This window comes from Trichomycterus rosablanca, chromosome 5 (genome assembly GCF_030014385.1).
Source record: "Trichomycterus rosablanca isolate fTriRos1 chromosome 5, fTriRos1.hap1, whole genome shotgun sequence".
Lineage (NCBI taxonomy): Eukaryota > Metazoa > Chordata > Actinopteri > Siluriformes > Trichomycteridae > Trichomycterus > Trichomycterus rosablanca.
This window is the reverse complement of record NC_085992.1, coordinates 37,534,572-37,559,878: the sequence shown is the minus strand read 5'-3', so window position 1 is coordinate 37,559,878 and position 25,307 is coordinate 37,534,572. Positions and strand designations below refer to the sequence as shown.

The 25,307-nt window shown below is 39.9% G+C and overlaps 1 protein-coding gene across 1 annotated transcript in view; it reads right to left on the bottom strand.

Moving 5' to 3' along the window:
* Positions 1-25,307, bottom strand: part of ninl (ninein-like) — a 42,978-nt gene that overhangs the window by 2,349 nt on the left and 15,322 nt on the right. Inside the window, exons 8-25 of the mRNA XM_062995158.1 lie at positions 24,064-24,231; positions 23,072-23,208; positions 22,758-22,898; positions 21,385-21,559; positions 19,373-19,480; positions 19,179-19,268; positions 16,798-16,945; positions 16,615-16,674; positions 16,409-16,530; positions 14,804-15,162; positions 5,971-7,539; positions 5,443-5,547; positions 4,274-4,343; positions 3,629-3,913; positions 3,013-3,126; positions 2,780-2,926; positions 1,306-1,455; positions 737-862 (exon numbers count right to left, since the gene is read on the bottom strand). Of these exons, the coding sequence (XP_062851228.1) occupies positions 737-862; positions 1,306-1,455; positions 2,780-2,926; positions 3,013-3,126; positions 3,629-3,913; positions 4,274-4,343; positions 5,443-5,547; positions 5,971-7,539; positions 14,804-15,162; positions 16,409-16,530; positions 16,615-16,674; positions 16,798-16,945; positions 19,179-19,268; positions 19,373-19,480; positions 21,385-21,559; positions 22,758-22,898; positions 23,072-23,208; positions 24,064-24,231 (4,074 nt within the window). The remainder of the gene's footprint in view (positions 1-736; positions 863-1,305; positions 1,456-2,779; positions 2,927-3,012; positions 3,127-3,628; positions 3,914-4,273; positions 4,344-5,442; positions 5,548-5,970; positions 7,540-14,803; positions 15,163-16,408; positions 16,531-16,614; positions 16,675-16,797; positions 16,946-19,178; positions 19,269-19,372; positions 19,481-21,384; positions 21,560-22,757; positions 22,899-23,071; positions 23,209-24,063; positions 24,232-25,307) is intronic.

The following is a 25,307-nucleotide window of genomic DNA, read 5'->3' as shown; positions in this document are numbered from 1 at the left end:
AAATGCATCAGAAAAAATGTTGTCAAGACTGGTTCCCTGAACAAACCCTGACAAGTACACAGACAAGGACAAATGTGTGGTCAGTCTGGTCAGTCATTATGTAGGACATCTTACAGAACAACCTAAAAGTGTATGCAATATGCAGTGCAGTGCATGAGTTATCATCCCACTTGATTTTTTTTTTCATATTTTGAAACGGTTCAATCCGATTTGGTTGTGTAAGTAATTAATCCCCTGGATCAATATTTGGTCAAACCACCCCTGGCTGCAATTTCTGTTGTAAGTGTGTTCTTTATCAGCTTAGCACATTCAGCTCTTGATAGTTTTGCCCACTCTTCCAAGCAGAATTGTTTCTGATCTGTTGTATTAAATGAAAACCATTGGCAAACAGTATTTTTAAGTCATGCCACAGAATCTCAATCTGATTAACGTCTGGGCTTTGTACTGACCATTCTAACACATTTAGGTTCTTGGCTTTAAACAACTCCTATGTCACTTTGCTTAGGGTCATTGTTTCTTGCAGACTGGGATAGGTTTTTATATAGGATTGCTCTTTATTTGCCGTCAACCCTTTCCCATTTCAGTCACTAGGGCGAAAAACATCCCACAGCATGATGCTGCCTCTGTGCCCTAACCCCCAAATGTTATACTATGTACTTTTTGTGTAGATTTAGGATCTTTGGCCTATAATGGGGATGAGTAAATATGCAAAGCACAATATTAAAAGCTTTCATACCTGTTGTTCTGCCTCATGTTTTGCAGCCTCCAGTACATCATGTTGTTTCTTCAAAGTGATGTTTTCATGCTTTAACCTTTGCAGTTCCAACTCCTGAGTTTGCAGCTTTGACTCAAAACCTTTTACCTACAAATAAATAAAAAAATCATACATAATTAATTCCTAAATTAATATCTCTCACCCCATATGTGTGACCTCTAGGTATTGTGCTTCCCTGGTTTTCTTTCCTTGGACAGGTGACTAATCCTCAAGTTATCAAATTCCCAATGATGTTGAAATCATTGCTTTGACATTTTAGGCCATTTTAACGTGAGTACATAATTAGAAGATCTCTTACTTGTACAGCTGTGCTACAAGTTTCCCATTGTACCAAGTCCATAGGACGCTTAAGTGGATTTAGATCTAGTGACTGCTTTGTAACATAAAGGAATTATGCTAGAAGTAGCCTGTGTGGTCAGTGAGTGTAGATGCAGTTATCTGGTACACAATTGTCACTATACACAAATTGTAAGTAATGATATACCCATACCCAACAGTTAGGAAATTTGGAAAAAGGTGGCATGACCAACCTTCTCAAGAACCTCTTGGTTCTGTACTTGTGCACTCTTTAGCTGTTCCTGGAACACACTTGCTGCTGCTTCCTCTTGTACCTGGTGAACATACTGCAGCTGCTCTTTCTCTTTGCCAAGCTCACGCATCCTGGATTCAAGTTCCACAACCTGTTGAAAAGCAGATGTGGCATTTGAGAAGGTATGCAGAAGTTTCACAAAACAGACAATGCTGAACAGTTCTTAAGTTAATGAAAGCCAGGAGCAACCAAAATATTTACTTTATCTGAATACTCCAAATGTAGCACCGGTATACCTGCACATTTATGTAATTATCAGGCCAGTCAGGTGGCAGGAGCAAAAAACATTAAATATCTTGACCCATGTCTGTATTATTTTATGTTTCCATTAAACATGGGGTTAAGGTACTGGACTAGTAATCAAAGGGTTGCTGGTTCAAGACTTACCTTTGCCAAAGTTGGGTGCCTGAGCAAGGTCCTTAGCCCTAAATTGCTAAAATTGTACCAGTCACAATTCAATGTTGCTTTGCTAAAAGCCATAAATGTAATAGCTCAATTGATTAAATTGTTCTAAGTGACTCTGACCATAGCCTGGCTGTTGGTGGCAGGGTGATCTGAGTATGTCCAACTAGGGTGCATAAAACTGACAGACTGGTTTGAATAGTAGCTGAAAGTAGCTTAATATACAGTACAACCAAAAAACATGGTTAAGCAGAAAAGCATTTCAGAATGTATGCAGAAGGTATGTTCTTACTATGAACTGCCATACTTAATGTTTAGCAGACATGAGACCCTTATTGTCCAAACGTTTTCAATGTTAGTTTATCCTTAGGTTTTTAAGTTAAAATGAAAAATAGTGAAATTACACAACAGGAATCATGATTCTCCAAATACCAAATACTATAATACGTACAATTTAGATGTACGTTTTCTTAACGATCAATAGAGACTAACAAAACTAAAATTCCACAGTGGTACATTGAAACTCAACATCAATTGATTCTGGGAGTTTAAAAGGCATTGAGTTAAGGTATTTTTTCCCATAAGGATGTATAGGAAACCTGTTAATGCGTTTCATGGTCCCGTGGACTTGCATATATTTTAGGCTTATGTAAAATAATGAGGTTGTTTTTGACACTTATACACTGAAAATAACACAAATATAATATAAAACACTGAAATAAAAAGCTGATTCTCACAATTTCTCAGAACCCCAAGCTGTAAGTTTAGAAGTAAATCAGTGAGGAAAATCCAGCTAAACACAGACACATGTGGACGTTTTCAGAATGAATCTGACGGCCAGGTTACAAACTGAACACACTGAGTTTCAGGGAAATGTTGAGTTTAAGGGTACAAATTTCTCGACAAAGGGCTTCGAGTTTTAAAGATTTTGAGTTTAGGGGACGTTGAGTTAGAGAGTACCACTGTAATTATATTTAAAACTTAATTTTAAAGATAAGAACTAGAACACCCACCTTGTCCTGAGATTCTTTGAGCAGTGTGTGATTTGTAGAAATCACTTCTATATGAGCATCCTTTTCCTTGCAAATGGAAAAAATCTGGGAGTGAAGCTGTATCGTCTGGGTTTCAAGACTTTTGATACATTCCTGCAGCTTTTCAATCTGCCGTAGTACAGTAGGCCAGTTGTAATAAAACAGCATGGATGAAAATATTCAAAGGAAAAAAGTTATTTGTCAAGACTTCTTACCTTCTGGTTTCTTTCCTCTGCTTCCTTTAACAAGCCCTCCTTTTCCTGCTGAAGTGACTGGTTTTTTAGAGTTAGGCTGGTCAGGGCAGACTCAACTTCTGTGAAACGCTGGAGCTAACACACAAATTATATTCAAGAAGCAGAATTTTAAAATCCAATCATGAATATCAGTGTTAAATACAATACATAGTAAAATGTATGTAGGGCGCCCAGGTGGTGCAGCGGGATATTCCGCTAGCACACCAGCGCCGAGATTCTGAACTCCTCGGTTCAAAACTCGGTGAAGCCACCAGTCGGATGGGCTTGGCAGTGCAGATTACCCAGATTAGCAGGCAGCCTGTGTAGAGTGACTGTCAGTGTCACTGCAGTGCTGAGAATGATGTACCACCTAAATAATAACTGCTCTGTGGTGGTCCTGTGGGGGTCTTGACCATTAAAGAACAGGGTGAAAGCAGGCTAAAAAGGTATATAGAGAAATAAATGGACTACAGTCATTAATTGTAGGTATATGGTAAGTGGAGCTGATAAAAAAGGACTGTGTGTAGAAACCAGGAGATGGTTTTAATGTTATGGCTGATCAGTGTACACATTACATGGCAAAAGTAATGTACAATACCTTGTTTTTGGCTTCCTTTAACTCTTTTTCCAAGATGTTCTTTTCCTCCTGCTGGGTGGTTTGCAGACACAGTTTCTCTTTAACCAGCAAACTAGATTTCTCCCGCAGCTGTTTAATCGAGACAGCCATCTCTTCCTGTTCTCGACACTCCTGAGCATGCTTTTCAGTCAACATCTGCACTGTTCCTTGATCAGACTGGAGACGAGAATTTAACTCTGCATTCTCATCACTAAGCTGCAGGTTTCTCTCACTCAGGTCTAACACTTCCTTTCGACACTTGGCGTTCTGTTTAAAAAAAACAACAAGCATATAGAGCATAGTACAGTAACCATAAGTGATATGCAAACTGTTTGGATAGGCAATGAATTCGCTTATTTATTTATTAATTAGGATTTTAACGTCATAATTTTACACACTTTGGTTATATTACTGACAGAAACGTAGTTACTCGTTACACAAGATTCATCAGTTCACAAGTTTAAATGTCAAACAGTCATGGACAATTTCGTATCTCCAATTCACCTCACTTGCATGTCTTTGGACTGTGGAAGGAAACCCATACAGACACGGGAAGAACATGCAAACTCCACACAGAAACGACCCAGACCACCTGGGTAGGCAATTCATTAAAAATGTGTATCTTGCCTCATTGTGTAACCTTTCCTCCTCTTCTTTGAGCTTCATATTTTCTTTCTCCTTCTCCTCAAGTTTTTTTCTAAAAGGACAACACGAAACATGAGACTTTTACCTTCAGTTTGCATTTATAGAATACAAGAACAAACTTTTAACAAATACACTGTGCTGGAAAGTTACAGTGATGAGCAAAAATAATTGTGCAGTAAAATAGATTTGGATATTCAGGATGGCACAGCTGCGTCCCGGTGGGTCTGGTTCTCCCCCTTTTTAAAGCATTTTTTCCCAATTTTCCTCCCAATCTAGTCGTATCCAATTTTTAGGATCACATTTCGCTTCCTCTTCTGCTGCTGAAATCCACCCCCTCCGACATGTGCAGTAGCTGTATTCTACATATATTGAGATTTGTATTGCGCATGGAGAGTCACACACTAATCTCCATTATCTCATGTCTCTGCATTACGGTTTCTGCTGCCTGCACAGTTATGACGAGTCCCCTCTGGCACTTCCACCTGCAAATGAGCAATCATTGTCCGTATAGCCGCTTGGAATGGCCGTAGCAGGGCTGAGATTGGAAATCTTGAGTTCAAAATGTCAGCTCTGAAGTGCTAGTGTATTTTACTGCTGTGCCACCTGAGTGCCCGGTTTCCCCCTTTGATCTTTTTTTAGTCTAAAATGCTGCTTTGTTTGTGTGATTGACTAAAACTTTCCATTGTTAAACAGAGGCAGATCTTCTAAAGCGTGTTAGGTATCAAGCTGATCTATAGCACATCTGAGATTCGAACAGTAAAGGTGGGTAAACAAATTGTTTCTTTGTTTGTTTATTAAGATTTTAACATGTTTTACACTTTGGTTACATTCATGACAGGAACGGTAGTTACTCATTACACAAGGTTATATCGAACACAGTCATGGACAATTTAGTGTCTCCAATTCACCTCACTTGCATGTCTTTGGATTGTGGGAGGAAACCGGAGCACCTGGAGGAAACCCACGCAGACACAGGGAGAACATGCAAACTCCACACAGAAAGGAACCGGACCGCCCCACCTGGGGATCGAACCCAGGACCTTCTTGCTGTGAGGCGACAGTGCTACCCACTTAGCCAACGTGCCGCCCTGGGTAAATGATTGTGTAGTTAACATGATCCTTTCTCAGTGTTAAAGGTTAGATTCACTTGCCTCTTTTTGCTAACATCCTCCTCAAGTCTGACAACATCCTGATGCAAAACAGCCAAGCGCTCTTTAAGTGCGCCGTTTTCAGAACTAACCTCATCCAGTTTGGCCCTACAGGTGAAAAGAGACATGATAGTAAATTCAGTGTTGTGTCTAGACAATTAAACCTGACATATTTTTGTAGGTTGTCACACATTAAGATTAAAATGGGATTAGCAAAGATTAGTTTTGGGATGATGCAAAAACGGCACATTTTGGTAATTCGTTTAGTTTTTAATCATGCAGAAATAACAATGCATCAGTTAGTACGACTCAAGTGACATTGTTATAAATGTAAGAAAGATCAACACACATGTGAAGGGTTAGATGGATGTTCATTCCATGACAAACAGTTCATGATAGAAAACAGATTGGTGTGAAATGCACTTGCAACTACATCATTCCACTCGTCATTCAGGTTGGAGAAGCATAACAATCAAGACGGAGGATTAATTGGTTTGTCATTTTTAATCTACCATGCCTGGTACCACAAACCTGTGTGGACTGGCTGGATCCATCACCGTTTCCAGATCAATGACCAGCTTCTCCATTTCCAGTAACTGCTGCGTCATCCGGTCCTTTTCCTCATCAAACACCTCCTTCATGTGCTGAGCTTCTGCCTGAGAGTCTATTAGTGACTGCTGTAGCTGGTTGGTGCTGTTGTCCAACTCTTGTCTGAAGGAAGACAGCTCCTTGTCTTTGTCTTCCAACAGGCTTGTTAAAAGTTGTACCTCATTAGAGTGATGATTAACATTTTGAGTGATATCCAGCTTCTGATGCACTTCATTCCAGAGCAAGTCCATCTCTTTGGCTTTAGCGTCAAGCTGAGTCCTGAGTTCTTCTACCTGATCGTCCCGGTTTTGTAGCTTTAGTTTTAATGCCTCAAGATTTTCTGTGAGCTTATTTGACTCGGCCTCCATCTCCATGATCTGAGCTGAGAGTTGTTCCGAGAGATGGCTATAACCAGATTTCTCCTGTACCAAACAGCTCTTTTCCTCTTGTTCCAAGTTTAGTTGGGCTTGGAGCTGAGCAACCATGCCTTGCTCCTGGCTTAGAGCACTCTGTAGGTTTTGTACAACCCCATTAAGTTGGTCCCAATCTTCAGAGAGCTTTTGGAACTGTCCCTGAAGGTCCCTCTCGACAGACTTCAGCTGTTTTGACAATTGTTCATCTGTATTTTTTAGCGCATCCTTAGTTTTCTCCAAGTTTTCTCGGAGCTGGTCAAGTTCCATATCTTGTTCCACAAGCCTCGTTTGCTGTTGATCAACCATAGAGGACAGACACTCACAGTTTCCTTGGACTTGTTTCTTCTCCTTTTGCAACATCTCTGATTCACTTCTCGTGCTCTCCAGTTCCTGTTCGGACTGACTCAGTTTATCAAGGAGCTCTTGTTCTCTTGTTGTATACATCACAAGTCTTTGTTCAAGCTCAGACAACTTGCCAAGAAGCTCTGCCTCTTTGTTTTTCTCCACTTTTTGTTGTGAAAGGTTTCTTTCCTTTTCAAAATAAAGCTTGCGCTGAAGTTGAGACACCTTACTGAGAAGCTTTTGCTCATTCTCCTTCTTGTTGTCTATCTCCTTTTCTTTGGCATTCAGTTCTGAGGTCAGATTCTGAATAAGCGCATCCTGGGCTTTCATTGAAACAGTGTTGTCCTCCAGCTGAACACACATTTCCTCTAGCTTCTCCTCTAGCTGCCTCTGTAGCATGATCGATTCCTTCTCAGCCTTAAATTGTAACTCGGCCTGAATCTGCATCCTGCAGATACTCTCTTTCAACTGGTTGATCTCCATCTGGTGCTCCTCTTCCAGTTTCCTTCTCTTCAGAGCAGCACTGTTACAGATCTGAGCTTGTTCCTCTCCCAAGCGCTCAGCACCGAGGAGGTGCTCCTTATGTACCTCTTGCTCCAGCTCTTGGACTCTTGCCTCCCATTCACCCATATCCCGGCTGTGCTGCTCAGTCTGCTCCTGCATTCGGACTCTTTCACCCTGGAGCTGGTGCAGCAGGTTGCGTTGAGCCTTGCTAAACTGAGCCTTCATTTGTGATATTTGTTGCTCCGTCTCTTCCCTGGTACAGAGCAATATGCTAACTTTTTAGATATTTAAACCTACACTTAGGTACAATTGCAATCAGAAATAGTTAATCTACCAAAGATAAGATTTACCATAAACACTTAAATCAAAATCTACCTCTAAAAACGAATGTAGTGTTTTAAATTAGCTGTATATCAAATATTACACCAATCAGCCATAACATTAAAACCACCTCCTTGTTTCTACCCTCACTGTCCATTTTATCAGCTCCACTTACCATTGGAGTTGTACAATTACTGACTGTAGTCCATCTGTCTCTCTGCATATGGAGAGTTTCTCGAATGGTCAGGACCACCACAGAGCAGGTATTATTTAGGTGGTGGACCATTCTCAGCACTACAGTGACAATGACATGGTGGTGGTGTGTTAGTGTGTGTTGTGCTGGTATGAGTGGATCAGACACAGCAAAATCAGTGGTCATCAGTGGTCACAGGACACTGCCCATGGGGCACTGTTGGCTGGATATATTCTTGGTTGGTGGACTATTCTCAGTCCAGCAGGGACAGTGAGGTGTTTAAAAACTCCAGCAGCACTGCTGTGTCTTATCCACTCATACCAGCACAACACACACTAACACACCACCACCATGTCAGTGTCACTGCAGTGCTGAAAATGATCCACCACCTAAATAATACCTACTCTGTAGTGGTCCTGTGAGAGTCCTGACCATTGAAGAACAGCATGAAACCACACTAAAAAGTATGCAGAGTAATTGTAGAAGTACAAAGTGCTTCTATATGGTAAGTGGAGCTGATAAAATGGACAGTGAGTGTAGAAACAAGGAGGTGGTTTTAATGTTATGGCTGATCGGTGTATTGCTGATCAAAACCTACTTCTAGTCTGTATAACCTAAAGTTGGGTTATAATATTATTAAACCAATAACAACCCTTAATGCTTCAGCATTGATGTGTTATATAAACACCACCCAGACGCTTATGACCAGAAAAGTACTATCCCCATGATCAACATTAAGCTGGGTCAGTAAGAATGTGGGGATGTTTTTCTGTCACAGGTAATGGCAATTCTGACTGACTGGCATCATGGATTCACACAAACACCAAGGCATTTTGAGGAAGAATGTTATGCTGAATGGTCATGTCTGGACAACAGGGGGCACTGCTTACCATCTAACACGACAGTCATTGGAAAAAAAATTTCCATGACCTTGGATCCAATATCTTATTCTCTTACATAATACAGCTATCCAATTATACTGCACAAGGAACAAAAAATGCTTGTGTTGGCCAAAATCCACTGAGAATACAATACTACATTTTCATAAATGGGCTAAAATAATGGTGGAGCTTAAATGGGCCGAAATGATGTTAGGAATGTTTCAGACATGCAGTAATTTTAAGTATACAGAGACAAGTTGCCTAGCTTTGAATGCAGAGGAATTTCTGTTGTGCAAGTATTACCAGTACCCATAGACAGAGAGCTAAATTGGATCTACTTAATTGGAAGCTATGATACTGGTGCATACCATGTTTCAAATAAGGTTAAACATTGTAAAGGCACAGACTCAAACTCCCTTTAGAAGTTAAAACAATGGTCATATCGGCATGGAGTTACTGGTTACAACCATTTTTGTAACCTGTGCCATTCTGTATGCCCACCATGCCACACAAACACAAGTCTATGTGAAGCAGCAGCATAAGCACACCAGTGTATCCTTTCAGGGCAGTAAGGTATTTAAGTCTTAAACTAATACACTACCAGACCACTACAATGCCAATAACACACTGCTGGGCTAATCCTGTGGTATCCTTCTCCACTGATGAATGGGATGCTGATAAATAGTCAGTACACATATACTGACAAGTATAAGTGCACCAATTTGGAACAAACCTTCATTTAGCAGACGCCTTTATCCAAAGCGACTTACAGTACTGTGACAGTACATTGTCAAGGCAATTGAGGCCTTGCTCAAGGGCCCAACAGTGGCAGCGGTGAGGCTTGAACCAGCGACCTTTTGATTACTAGTCCAGTACCTTAACCACTAGGCTACAACTGCCCAACTGAGAAATACAACTGGGAAATAACATTATAGTGAGATTGTATAAAAAATAGAGGAATTAGGTTTTTTTTTAATTAAATGTGTGTACTGTATTTAGATTATTTAATTAATTAAATAAATGGGATCTAATAAGGAAGCATCTGTTTTTATAAAAAAAAAAAAAAAAACCTGAGCCATTATAAACTTAGGAACTGCTGACAAGCCTTTTGTCAGCAACTTTTTCAGGCAAAATACATAGCTGTTACTAGATTTCTCTTTATTCTACAATTTCTATGAAAAGGACTGTATGTGAAGTTCAACTTTATTGAAGCTTGACGCATACATTTGTATCGTCAAGGCCGCTCAGGTGGCGCATAAACTACGCCAACACACCAGAGCTGGGATTTCAAATACATTGTATCAAATCTCAGCTCTGCCATCCGGCTGGGCTGGGCGGCTATACGAACAACGTTTGGCTGTTGTTCAGCCAGGGAAGGGAGCCTGATAGGGACCTCATAACTGGTGCAATTACGACATCTGCTGGCTGGTTGATGGCGTCTGCACAGAGTAGAGGAATGCTGATCAGAGTGTGGCTCTCCGTGCACAAAACTGATTGGCATGAGAACTGGCCTCGTGCGGGTTAAAAGATACAGTCGGGTACTGCTCATGTGTCGGAGGGGGCGTGTTTCAGTTCACTCTCCTCAATCAGGGGTGGGGGTCAGCACCAGTAGAGAGGAAGCATAACGCAATCAGGTAAAAATTGGATGCGCTAAAAATGGGGAGGAGAGGGGAGAAAATGCATTTTTTTTTTTTTATAAAAAATTGTATCGTCAGTGTATAACAGGGCTTATTTGCTCTACCGATAAAGACGTGGTTCATTGCAATGCAAAACAGAAATGAAGGAGGCACTAATATTACTACCCATCTTATTGCTTGATAAACCTCATACTGTCCTAATCTAAGCTATAACTACAGTAAACACGCACACACACGTGTGTGTATATATATATATATATATATACAGTGTATCACAAAAGTGAGTACACCCCTCACATTTCTGCAAATATTTCATTATATCTTTTCATGGGACAACACTATAGACATGAAACTTGGATATAACTTAGCGTAGTCAGTGTACAGCTTGTATAGCAGTGTAGATTTACTGTCTTCTGAAAATAACTCAACACACAGCCATTAATGTCTAAATAGCTGGCAACATAAGTGAGTACACCCCACAGTGAACATGTCCAAATTGTGCCCAAATGTGTCGTTGTCCCTCCCTGGTGTCATGTGTCAAGGTCCCAGGTGTAAATGGGGAGCAGGGCTGTTAAATTAGGTGTTTTGGGTACAATTCTCTCATACTGGCCACTGGATATTCAACATGGCACCTCATGGCAAAGAACTCTCTGAGGATGTGAGAAATAGAATTGTTGCTCTCCACAAAGATGGCCTGGGCTATAAGAAGATTGCTAACACCCTGAAACTGAGCTACAGCATGGTGGCCAAGGTCATACAGCGGTTTTCCAGGACAGGTTCCACTCGGAACAGGCTTCGCCAGGGTCGACCAAAGAAGTTGAGTCCACGTGTTCGGCGTCATATCCAGAGGTTGGCTTTAAAAAATAGACACATGAGTGCTGCCAGCATTGCTGCAGAGGTTGAAGACGTGAGAGGTCAGACTGTCAGTGCTCAGACCATACACCGCACACTGCATCAACTCGGTCTGCATGGTCGTCATCCCAGAAGGAAGCTGACGCACAAGAAAGCCCGCAAACAGTTTGCTGAAGACAAGCAGTACAAGAACATGGATTACTGGAATGCCCTGTGGTCTGACGAGACCAAGATAAACTTGTTTGGCTCAGATGGTGTCCAGCATGTGTGGCGGCGCCCTGGTGAGAAGTACCAAGACAACTGTATCTTGCCTACAGTCAAGCATGGTGGTGGTAGCATCATGGTCTTGGGCTGCATGAGTGTTGCTGGCACTGGGGAGCTGCAGTTCATTGAGGGAAACATGAATTCCAAAATGTACTGTGACATTCTGAAACAGAGCATGATCCCCTCCCTTCAAAAACTGGGCCTCATGGCAGTTTTCCAACAGGATAACGACCCCAAACACAACTTCCAAGATGACAACTGCCTTGCTGAGGAAGCTGAAGGTAAAGGTGATGGACTAAACCCAATTGAGCACCTGTGGCGCATCCGCAAGTGGAAGGTGGAGGAGTTCAAGGTGTCTAACATCCACCAGCTCCGTGATGTCATCATGGAGGAGTGGAAGAGGATTCCAGTAGCAACCTGTGCAGCTCTGGTGAATTCCATGCCCAGGAGGGTTAAGGCAGTGCTGGATAATAATGGTGGTCACACAAAATATTGACACTTTGGGCACAATTTGGACATGTTCACTGTGGGGTGTACTCACTTATGTTGCCAGCCATTTAGACATTAATGGCTGTGTGTTGAGTTATTTTCAGAAAACAGTAAATCTACACTGCTATACAAGTTGTACACTGACTACTCTAAGTTATATCCAAGTTTCATGTCTATAGTGTTGTCCCATGAAAAGATATAATGAAATATTTGCAGAAATGTGAGGGGTGTACTCACTTTTGTGATACACTGTATATATATATATATTGTTTTTTTTATATATATATATATATATATATATATATATATATATATATATTGTTTTTATATATATATATATATATATATATATATATATATATATATATATATATATATATATATATATATATATATATATATATATATATATTGTTTTTTATATATATATATATATATATATATATATATATATATATATATATATACAGTGTATCACAAAAGTAAGTACACCCCTCACATTTCTGCAGATATTTAAGTATATCTTTTCATGGGACAACACTGACAAAATGACACTTTGACACAATGAAAAGTAGTCTGTGTGCAGCTTATATAACAGTGTAAATTTATTCTTCCCTCAAAATAACTCAATATACAGCCATTAATGTCTAAACCACCGGCAACAAAAGTGAGTACACCCCTTAGTGAAAGTTCCTGAAGTGTCAATATTTTGTGTGGCCACCATTATTTCCCAGAACTGCCTTAACTCTCCTGGGCATGGAGTTTACCAGAGCTTCACAGGTTGCCACTGGAATGCTTTTCCACTCCTCCATGACGACATCACGGAGCTGGCGGATATTCGAGACTTTGCGCTCCTCCACCTTCCGCTTGAGGATGCCCCAAAGATGTTCTATTGGGTTTAGGTCTGGAGACATGCTTGGCCAGTCCATCACCTTTACCCTCAGCCTCTTCAATAAAGCAGTGGTCGTCTTAGAGGTGTGTTTGGGGTCATTATCATGCTGGAACACTGCCCTGCGACCCAGTTTCCGGAGGGAGGGGATCATGCTCTGCTTCAGTATTTCACAGTACATATTGGAGTTCATGTGTCCCTCAATGAAATGTAACTCCCCAACACCTGCTGCACTCATGCAGCCCCAGACCATGGCATTCCCACCACCATGCTTGACTGTAGGCATGACACACTTATCTTTGTACTTCTCACCTGATTGCCGCCACACATGCTTGAGACCATCTGAACCAAACAAATTAATCTTGGTCTCATCAGACCATAGGACATGGTTCCAGTAATCCATGTCCTTTGTTGACATGTCTTCAGCAAACTGTTTGCGGGCTTTCTTGTGTAGAGACTTCAGAAGAGGCTTCCTTCTGGGGTGACAGCCATGCAGACCAATTTGATGTAGTGTGCGGCGTATGGTCTGAGCACTGACAGGCTGACCCCCCACCTTTTCAATCTCTGCAGCAATGCTGACAGCACTCCTGCGCCTATCTTTCAAAGACAGCAGTTGGATGTGACGCTGAGCACGTGCACTCAGCTTCTTTGGACGACCGACTCGAGGTCTGTTCTGAGTGGACCCTGCTCTTTTAAAACGCTGGATGATCTTGGCCACTGTGCTGCAGCTCAGTTTCAGGGTGTTGGCAATCTTCTTGTAGCTTTGGCCATCTTCATGTAGCGCAACAATTCGTCTTTTAGGATCCTCAGAGAGTTCTTTGCCATGAGGTGCCATGTTGGAACTTTCAGTGACCAGTATGAGAGAGTGTGAGAGCTGTACTACTAAATTGAACACACCTGCTCCCTATGCACACCTGAGACCTAGTAACACTAACAAATCACATGACATTTTGGAGGGAAAATGACAAGCAGTGCTCAATTTGGACATTTAGGGGTGTAGTCTCTTAGGGGTGTACTCACTTTTGTTGCCGGTGGTTTAGACATTAATGGCTGTATATTGAGTTATTTTGAGGGAAGAATAAATTTACACTGTTATATAAGCTGCACACAGACTACTTTTCATTGTGTCAAAGTGTCATTTTGTCAGTGTTGTCCCATGAAAAGATATACTTAAATATCTGCAGAAATGTGAGGGGTGTACTCACTTTTGTGATACACTGTATATATAAAAAACAATAAAAAATATATATAAATATATTACATTTATATATTTTATTTCTTAAAAAATTTGAGGACTGTTTTCGTCTTGTCCGGGTCATGTCTGACTTAGGACCACTAAACTAAACACACAAAAAAACTTATTTTAATAGCTTTAAATTACATTTAAAAAGTTAAATTAGATTTCTGAACTGAAAATATTTAACTTAGCAGCAGCTGCAACAAACCAAGTAACAGCTATGTCTTTTTTCCAATTTTTCCCCCCAATTTTCTCCCCTAATCTAGTCGTATCCAATTACCCTGATTGCATAACACTTCACCTCTACTGATACAACCCTCCACTGCTGACTGAGGAGCTTCGCAACTGACACACACACCCCGAAACTTATGCAGTACCGACTGCATCTTTTCACCTGCACGAGGTGAGTTCATATGTGGATCAGCCTTGTGCATGGAGAGCCACAGCCTGATCAGCATTATTCCTCGACTCTGCGCAGGCACCATCAATCAACCAGCAGAGGTCGTAATTGCACCAGTTATGAGGAACCTTGGTCAGGCTTTCCCAACCTGTAAACAACCAATCGTTGTTCATGTAGACGCCCAGCCCAGCCGGATGGCAGAGCTGAGATTCAAAAAGGATGTCTTTTGAATAATAGTTCATATTTATCAGCAAGACACAAACTATAAGATAATGGTGTAACTGCAGCTGGGATTTGTTCCGGAGTAAATAAGGAACATAAACTTTTATTTCAAGAATATCTAGAAGCACCCACCTGACAAGTAGCACTTCCTGGTTCATTTGTAACTTAAGCTCCGCCTCCAGCTGATCTTTCTCTGAAGTAAGACGATGCACAATGTTACCGATCTCACGAGCGAAGTTCTGCTCCAGTTCAGCCTGCTCACGCTGAGCTCGTCGCTCCTGCTCAGGCCCCCACGCCATAACCTCACTCTTAATCCTGAGTTCCCCCTCCAAACGTTTCACAGTCTGACGCAGCTGCTCAACCCGTTCCTCTACCAGGGTCTTCTGCTCCTCCAGTTCACTGATTTCCAACTTGTAGCTCTGTGCTATCTCCTTCCTCTCAACCTCGATGTTCTGCTTCATCAGCTCGATGGTGCGCTCATAGAAATTCACCTGTAAGGAATGCAAGGCAAAACGGCAATTTGTTTGGGATAAACAGTAAATGTAAATAATGTATGAGGGTTCTTCAAAAAGTTTCCACACTTTTAAAACTCTATTCATTAAGAATTTCAAAAACAAATGACATCACTTCTCTATATAGTCACCTTCCGATGCTTTTTTCCCAGTAATGTTCCAACTTTTTTTTTCTACTTTATTTTTGCATTTTCTCCCAATTTAGCGTAGTCAATTTGTCTTCCGCTGCTGGGGGATCCCTGATTGCAGCTGAGGTGGGTATATTGCTGCTCACGCCTCCTCCGACCCGCACGCACCCCTCAGGGGAACTCTTTTTTGCCTATGCACTCTGCACAGGCACCTCTCTATCTGGCAATCAGGGTCCTTACACAACGTTTGAAGACCCCACCCACACAGTTCAGTCATCCCGCCCTAGCAGAACCGTGTCTGCTGAAGGCACTTTCCAATTATGCCCGCTAGATGGCGCCCAGCCGACCGGTGGCAAAGCCGAGTTTCGAACCAAATATCCTGTTGTACCACCTGGGCACCCCAACTTTAATGCCATCAGCAAAAAATGTTTATGGTTGAGCACGTAGCCACTGATGCACCGTTCTTCCCCTTAAAGCATCCAAAAAGGTGATCAGATGCCGCTAAATCCAGACTATAAACTCTCTCTGTCACGACCGATTACCACTCCTCGCACCCTCAGTTTCTAACCAAAATATAAGTGTGGAAACTTTTTGAAGATCCCTCGTGAATAATGACCTTTTCAATGATGAAAATGTGAAGATAGTAAAAACGAATTTTGTTGAGGTTTTTGAGTACAATGATGAAACTTTCCACAACACTTCAGTTACCAGCACTTATGTTGTAAACAGATTTAAATTATTATACAAGGAAGTCCATTATCAGTGTGGCTGTATCAGTGCAGTGTTACAGATGTTGGTGTATGCATCATTAAAAAACTGCAGTGTTACCGCAGCAATTCACAATTATTACAAGCATCACACAATGGCGTCAATGTAGTATATAAAAGAATACAAAAGTAAAAGTAATGTAATGCAAAAATAAGATATAAAAATCAAAAAAATATTTTAAATATGTCTATATTTTTAATATGTTTCAGGCTGCCACTAGCATGGTGCCAACTATTAATCGTCAAGGCCAGTCAAAATATATAATTGAAGCTTACTTGAATTTCAAATCTACTTGTTTAAGCACAGATGTGTGTTTGTGATTTCTTTACCTTTGTCTCAAGCTGGATCTTCAGATCCTGAACCTCTTGTTCATACCTCTCCTTCAGTTGCTCCATTGCTAGCTCTGTCTCAATACTTACAGAAGAAGTCAGACATTTTAATGAACCAAGACCTGTCCACAAATGAATAGCAAATTAGCGTACAGCAAAAAAAAAAAAATCCTTACTCAGTGGATAAAATTTTCATAATAGCTTACCATTCTTCTCAGAGAGTTTCTTGATTTGGGGAGGAGGGTCTTTTTTCATTTCAGGGTCATCTAAAAGGTGACATTAAATCATGACATTAGATCAGACAGACTTTCAAGCAAGAACCCCAGTCTCTAAAATGTAATAGCTTAAAGATGATAAAAGCAGTAAAAATGAATTTCAGGTAACATTACCAGAATCTGAATCAGTGGTTAGTACACTGCGACTAGACCAGGTATGAGTGGAGAGTCTCTCTCTTGATCGTCTGGTTTTCTTTGTTGAACCTTGATTATTTAGCAGTTCTAGCTCTGAGCTTAACTCGTCATTCCTGTCCTGCAACTCCTGTTACACACATACTGTATCAGTCACAAAATGCCATGGTAACTATGAAGTGAAACCAGTACGACTTTAAAAAATTTGCATGTGAATTTTTAAATGTTTAAATATTTCTGTTGCAAATATAGAGGAACTATCTGAAAAACACAATATTACCAATGTTTTAAACTGTATGATCAAAGCAAGTGTATCATAGGACTTAGAAAATAGCATAAAATAATTTAAGATTAAACATGTTGTATAATAAAATTAGGACTAAAAATAGGAATGTGAGAATTTAAAATCTTAAGTGTTTTACTAGCATACATACAGTATATTTATATTTTTAGAATCTAGTATTCTGTAATATAATATATCTACTATATTTAGTTCAAAGGCTGGAAAGTTTAACTAATACTTATTTTATACATTTTGTATCAATCATAATAATGGAATTTTCAACCATCATGTAAAAAGAAAAATGAATATATTTATATTATGCTTTTTATTTAGTTTGTTTGTTTATTAGGGTTTTAACATCATGTTTTACACTTTGGTTACATTCATGACAGGAACGGTAGTTACTCATTACAATGTTCATCATCTCACAAGGTTATATTGAACACAGTCTCCAATTCACCTCACTTGCATGTCTTTGGACTGTGGGAGGAGACCGGAGCACCCGGAGGAAACCACAGACACAGGAAGAACGTGCAAACTCCACACAGAAAGGACCCGGACCGCCCCACCTGGGGATCGAACCCAGGACCTTCTTGCTGTGAGGTGACAGTGCTACCCACTTAGCCACCATCTTTTTATATAGTTGATTATTTATTTATTTATGCCATGCTTACACTGATTATATTCACTCGCAAGAATGGTAACTCTCATACACTGATCAGCCATAACATTAAAACCACCTCCTTGTTTCTACACTCACTCCATTTTATCAGCTCCACTTACCATATAGAAGCCTTTTGTAGTTCTACAATTACTGACTGTAGTCCATCAGTTTCTCTGCATGCTTTGTTAGCCCCCTTTCATGCTGTTCTTTAATGGTCAGGACTCTCCTAGGATCACCACAGAGCAGGTATTATTTAGGTGGTGGGTCATTCTCAGCACTGCAGTGACACTGACATGGTGGTGGTGTGTTAGTGTGTGTTGTGCTGGTATGAGTGGATAAGACAGCAGTGCTGCTGGAGTTTTTAAACACCCCTCTGTCACTGCTGGACTGAGAATAGTCCACCAACCAAATATCCAGCCAACAGCACCCCGTGGGCAGCATCCTGTGACCACTGATGAAGGTCTAGAATATGACCAACTTAAACAGCAGCAACAGATAAGCGATCGTCTCTCACTTTACATCTACAAGGAGGACCAACTAGGTAGGAGTGTCTAATAGAGTGGACAGTGAGTGGACACGGTATTTTAAAACTCCGGCAGCACTGCTGTGTCTTATCCACTTATACCAGCACAACACACACTAACACCACCACCATGTCATTGTAACTGCAGTGCTGAGAATAATCCACCATTTAAATAATACCTGCTCTGTGGTGGTCCTGTGGGGGGTCCTGACCATTAAAAAACAGAGTGAAAGCAGGTATGAAGAGAAATAGATGGACTACAGTCAGTAATTGTAGAACTACAAAAGGCTTCTATATGGTAAGTGGATCTGATAAAATGGACAGTGAGTGTAGAAACAAGGAGGTGGTTTTAATGTTATGGCTGATCAGTGTATTTCAGTTTATAGTCCTTGTCATGCGTTGTTCTTTAGATGCACTCTCACACCAATTTTGGTTTGATTAAGATTTTACTCAGTCTTAGGAATTGCTATAGATTGTCAATCGTTGCTGTTTAGGACATTTCATTAGTATATGTTTACTAAACTTTTTATTATTACATTTAAGAAAGGCTGTGTTTTTTTTTACCACTGAGTACTGATAACAAAGGGCCAGAATCCTTATTTTGGGTATATGTAGTTATTTTAGTAAAAACTTTATCAAGTCCCATAAGGTGAAGCAATTAATGGTTGTTTCATACAGAAATAACCCAATTTATTCCATGTTACATTTACTATTAAAATAGATTTGTTTTTGAATTGCTTTGAGGGTTTCTTGGCTTGAAAGATGGCTCCTTTAAGAAATGGCTCTTATATAGCAGCATTAGCCTAGCCCAGATACGCTCAATCTCACCTTATACCCCCCCCCCCCCCCCCCCCACACACACACACACACACACACAAACACAAACAACTCACCCTGCAACGTTGTTCATATTCCTTTATAATTCCTGAGAGATGCTCCTCGTTGCTCAGCAGTCCTGTGCTGTTCACGTCTAAACCATCACACTGTCGATCATATCAAACACGTGTAATTGTCCACATACTGTCAGCTACCAAAGAATCAAGTTTTATACATGTTAATATAGGAAAACTAGACAAAATGTTCTGACCTTGTCCTGCAGTACATGGTTTAGCTCCTTCAGTTTAGCGATTGTGCTTTCAGATTCAGACAGCTTTTTCTTTAGAGCGCAGTTCTCCTCCTCTAAACGAGTGTACTCCTGTAATGTCAGATTAGGAAATGCTCAACCTGACACCACAGCACATAAAGAAATACACACCACTCACCATGAGTGAATAGTGCTGCATTCCAAATGAGCCATGATCACATGGAAGCCAGAACATCACGCAGAGACAGACAGCAAAGACTTGAAGATTGTATCCAGGGAAAATATTTACAGAGTGAGTTAGCAGATGAGAACAGCAATACCTTTAGAATACTTGAGAAAAATGATTCATTATTGACACATTGTCCTATACTGCAGTGGTTACAAACTCCAATTTATTTAAACAGAAAATTCTTAGGTGTAAATAAGTGATTTTTTTTTTTTGCAGTATGTGGTGCACTTTAATTAGAGCCCTGTGCAAGGTGTTTTTTCATCTTGCGCAAAACCCACTGTGACCCCTAATAGGATAAAGCTGTTAATAGCAATGTATAAATTAATAAGTGTTTTTGTCATTACATCTTCTCTCTACTTACATTATGAGTTATACAGAGATTTTAACATCATGTCTTGCACGCTTTGGTTACATTCGTGACAGGACAGGTAATTACTGGTTACATAAGATTCATCAGTTCACGTCTTTAATGTTAAACACAGTCATGGACAATTTTGTATTTCCAACTCACGTGCATGTCTTTGGACTGTGGGAGGAAACCGGAGCTCCTGGAGGAAGCCCACGCAGACAAAGGGGGAACATGCAAACTCCACACAGAAAGGACCCGGACCACTTCACCTGGGAATCGAACCATGCTGTGTGGCAACAGTACTACCCACCGAGTCATCGTGCCTCCAACAGTTATTCTCTGTACAGCCACCCCTTTTATTTCTAAATTGCAGAGTCATTTAGGTGTATTAGTTAATAGGTGTATTAATTAATGGTGAACCCATAACCTTCAATCAGTAGTTTGGTACCCTAACTGCTGAGCCACTAATGGCACACACCACGTACTTTAGGTAGCAACAGGATTAGTGATTAACGGCCCATACCACCAAACTGAAACTGTAGGGCAATTAGGCAACACCCTTAACCCTTAATTGTTTCAGTTTTATTCTCAATTACAAATCATGTTGGATTAAAATGTCAGCTTAATGTAAATGCACTATTGTTTATCAACCAGGGATTTTGAATCTGGTTTGAACACTTGAACCCTTCCTGTTAAGATTACTTGATAATTTACTAAAATGAACACCCTAGACTTCAGATCTCAGGTAAACTAAAAAGCATTTTACACGGTTATTAAAAGAATACAGAGACACTGAACACTTTTAGGTTAAAAGAATTATAATCATAGTAAAGTAAGAAGAGAAAATAATACAGTACAATTAGAGAGATTGAGGAGTGAAACATTTTTCCCTACTAAGAAAATACTTTGTGAAATAAATGGGAGAGTACGGGCTTTGGTAAATTATGAATTATTCATCCATAAATCACCTCGAGAAAATCATGCAAGTAGGTAAAATTCAACAACAATTAACAATAGTTCAAGGCATTGTTTCAATCAGAGCCATTGTATGCGGAGTTTGGTAAAAACGCATTTAAAGGACAGTGGTAGCCTAGTGGGTAGAGCTTTGGGCCATCAACTGAAAGGTTGAGAGTTCAAATACCAGCTCTGCCATGCAGCCACTGTTGGGCCCTTGAGCAAGGCCCTCGACCCTCTCTGCTCCAGGGGCGCCATACAATGGCGGACCCTTTGCTCTGACCCCAGCTTTCAAAAACAAGCTGGGATATGCGAAGAAAGAATTTCATTGTACTGTACACCTGTATATGCATATATGACAAATAAATGTATTCTATTCTATTCTATTCTATTCTATTCTAAATGTGTAATAGTTGTGTGGCAGTTAATATTTATAACTAATCTTTAACCAGTTGGCTATTTAGTTAATGTCATGATGATCACCTCAATGGCAGTGTTGACCTCTCTCTGTAAACTGGCTTCTTGAGCCCTGAGAATTTCCACTTCGTCTTTAAGTTTGTCTTTTTCTCTCTCCAGCTGCTGAAGCAGGACCTCGTTTTCTTGCTCAGTCTCACTTCTTAATGCACACAGTTTTTCTCTGTACCCCTGCTCCAGATCCCTAAATTAAACAGAAAGACGTGTCAAATCTTGTGATGCTACAAACCCAAAAAATGCAAAGAAGTAACTTCAACATAAAGTTGGGACAGGTCAAAATGAATAAAAATAATCATAGAATATTTAAGTTACACAGTTTTGAAACATTCATACAAAGCAAGTAAATTGGTAACAGGTGACTGGGTATAAAAGGCAGATCCACCAATGCCTCAGTCTTTGCAGGCCAAGATGGATCATGGCTCACCACTTTGTGCCAAACTGCATGAGGGAATTGTCAATCAGCTGACTAAGAACAAATGCAAGACTGCAAATATTATTATTTTGCCATCTACTGTACATCACATGATGACAAGATTCAGGGAATCCAGAGTCTCAGTCAATATAGTGTAAGGCCGCAAACCACTGTTAAATATGCATAACCTTCGAGCCTTTAGACAGTACTGCATGAAAAATCATCATGTTACCACATGGTCTGAGGAGTACTTCTGACAACTGCTGTCACTCAAAACAGTCCAGTGCTGCATCAAGAAACGCAACTTGGAACTTTACTACATAACAATTCTATGCAGTAAAGGGCTGTCAAGTTCTTCGGGCTTAAGCGCATCTCAGATGAAGCAAAACACAGTAAAAATGTCCGCTGTGGTCAATTAAGCCCAATTTAATGTTATTCTGTCTCGACTGTTACCAGTTAAAGCTTCAAAAAGCCAACATCTGTCATGGTATAGGGATACATCAGTGCCCACATCATGGGTGACATGCATGTGTGTGAAGGTACCATTGATGCCTAGGTGTACAGTATATTGGGTATAAAGAGGCACATATGGTGCCATCAATGTCGGGCCTTATTCTACACACACAACAGCATAGCTTCGAAGAGACAGAGTGTGTATGCTTGACTAGCATGCCTGCAGTCCAGATGATTCTCCTGTTGAAAATTTATGGTTCATCTTGACAAAGATTGTCAGAACAAGAGACAACAAATTGTTGAGCAACTGAAACTAAATTTGTTTACATTTACAAAATAAAAAAAATAGGTTGAAACATTGGAAATCTTTTCTTTGTACTTTTGTCAGTTAAAGATATAAAATATTTAACAAATCACGGAATCTTTTTTTTTTAGAGTATTTTACAAAACAATACTTTTCTAAAAATGGGATTTGTGTGTTTACACTACAAATGATTTTGTATAGAAATAAACGTACTTGATCTTAGACTCATTAAGTGACTCCATGGTGGCATGACGGTCATCAATCTCTCTGACCAACTGGAGGTTACGACGGTCAGCCAATTCCAAGTCTGCCTTGATCTTGTCTCTCTCCAGACAGGCCTGGTTGGCCAGCATTCTGAAATAGTGAGAAATAAAACCAAGAAATGCCAGCAAAGCATTAGTTTTAAGTGCAGTAAAAAAACACCTCTAAATTGAGGCAAAACACCTAATGGGAAATGCAATATTTCTTATATAACATACTAGTACTTATTGTTATGAGGGGATTAAGATTTGAGTATTAGAACTCACTGTAAGAACTGAATTTCATCCTTGTAGGAGATGAGGGCAGCCTGGTGGATTCCGTTACCGCTGACCAGCAGCTCATTATCCAGCGCCAGTGTGAGCTCAGCAAGGCTCAGCCGCTCTTCCAGAGAGAAGTCCAGAGTCTATTTGGAGGGTTACAAAAACTCATCAGCATCAACCTGAATATTTGTTTTGTGAGCTAAACAAAAACTGTTTTACATTTCCTCTTTATTTAAAAAAAAATAATAATGCAAGTCCTCAGATGTAAGATATTATCAAGAGAAATTTCAGAACAAGCTATTTTACCACAGTACTGTCCCTTTTACGTCATAAAGAAGACAAAAGGCCGAAAGATTCTTCTATCCCTCTAATTTCACTGTAATATTTCATGTTCTTGCTTTACTATGAATAGAACTCACTGGCCATAAAAGGGGGAACTTCATCGTACCCTTCATTGTTAAGTCTATAATTAGATATTGTTATACTAAATGATTTTTCAACATTAGACAACGCATATGGCACCAATGCACCAAAAGAACTTGGTTACACACACACACACACACACAAAGCATCCATTTATTTAAATGTAATTGGTAAGGCAAGTTTACATTTACTAAAAATGTAGTCATTAATAAATCCGTAGGTCAAATTATGGCTTAAATCCAACAAAGGTGCAGTGGTAAAACCGGAAACAAAAACAAACTGCTCTTGTCAGAAAATCAGAAAATCTGTCACAAATTCTAGTTAATATTTAGTTACAGGTATTGCTGCAAAAATTATGCAGCCAGTTGTTATGTTTAGGGCCAATTACTTTTTTTTTACAAGTGTGACAGATAAATTAATGAAAAAAAAAATAAAATAAAAATAAAGAAAAATTATAATACCTCATCTGAATTTAAGTTTTCCATTGTTATAAGTTAACTCTTATTTTTTTCCTTGTTTGAAATGTTATATAAAAATAAACACATTTGCTAAATAAAAAGTAACAATGTTCTGACCTGTAGGATATCTCTGCTGTTTCGGATTCCTTCCTCAGTCCAAACGGCAATGACCTGTTCTGGGCTGGTGCAGCCCGAGCCATCGTCCAGCCGTGAGAGAAGCCTCTGGCCCACCGCAGCAGAGAGCAGTGAGGGTGAGGCGGAGCGCACCACTTGCTCCTCAAAAGCCTGAGAGAACGTTGGTAATGACATAACAAACACTTGGTACTTAAACAACAGTTAAAGTGGATCTCAACAGAACTGTACATAACATTTTAATAGAAAGCTGTTTCTAGTGAACACTACTTAAACATAAACTTTATTTCAGTCAGAGCTTCTATTATAAAATGCTCTTGGTGGTGCAAGATTTAAACTCTTTAGCATGGCTTGACCTACTTCTAACACAAATCACATTCAGATTATGAAAATCCTGTGGCCTCATGCTGTACCTCTACCAAATCTGACTGAATTTAATAAATTAGCACTTATTTATACAGTATTAAGAAAAGCACCATTTTAAAGCGCTCTTGAAATTGTTGTTCATTGACAAATAAGTAAATCACCCCAGGAGAGTCCAGAGTGCTGTCAAAAGATTCAATATTGTCCTCAAATCTCCATGTTATTAAACTCAGGCCAGGTAAATCTTCTGAAGGGCAATACATTGTGCCAGTGCTCCACATTACTGCGCTTGTACAAGTCCATTCTTTGTTTCTTTAGAGGGCTGGAAACCAGACAAAGCTCCACCTTCCCAGTTAACTTAATTAACTGCATCTGCAGCTCTTATATTGGATCCTGATATTGGAGCTGTTTTCACCAGGTGGCTGGTCAGGTAAAGGCAGTTAGTTTACCAGTGACAAAAAGCAGTTTTTATCATGGTTCCTAGCACAGTGTTTCTAGCACAGTGATCATATGACATTAGTCACTTGGAATAAAATGTGTCTCTAAACCAGAACATCACTGCAAGAAAAAGAAGCTAATGCTAACCACCCACTCAAGTTATTATGTGACCTACATGGTTAATTAGGACCTTTTCAGCACAGGTAAGTAGCTGGCTGTATTTATGCCTGTCTAAAAATACAGCTATGGTGCTGACTTCTTATTAGAAGTATTCTTAATCTCTTTATTAAAATCTGCTGGAACATGGGTGACTGTCCCTGCTTCTTACTTGCATGGCAGCTGTTATGCTAATATTAAGCTTGCTTCACAATGGACAGTAATTGTTGCTACATCTCATCCAAACAAATTTCCCTCAAAAATAAGGTCAA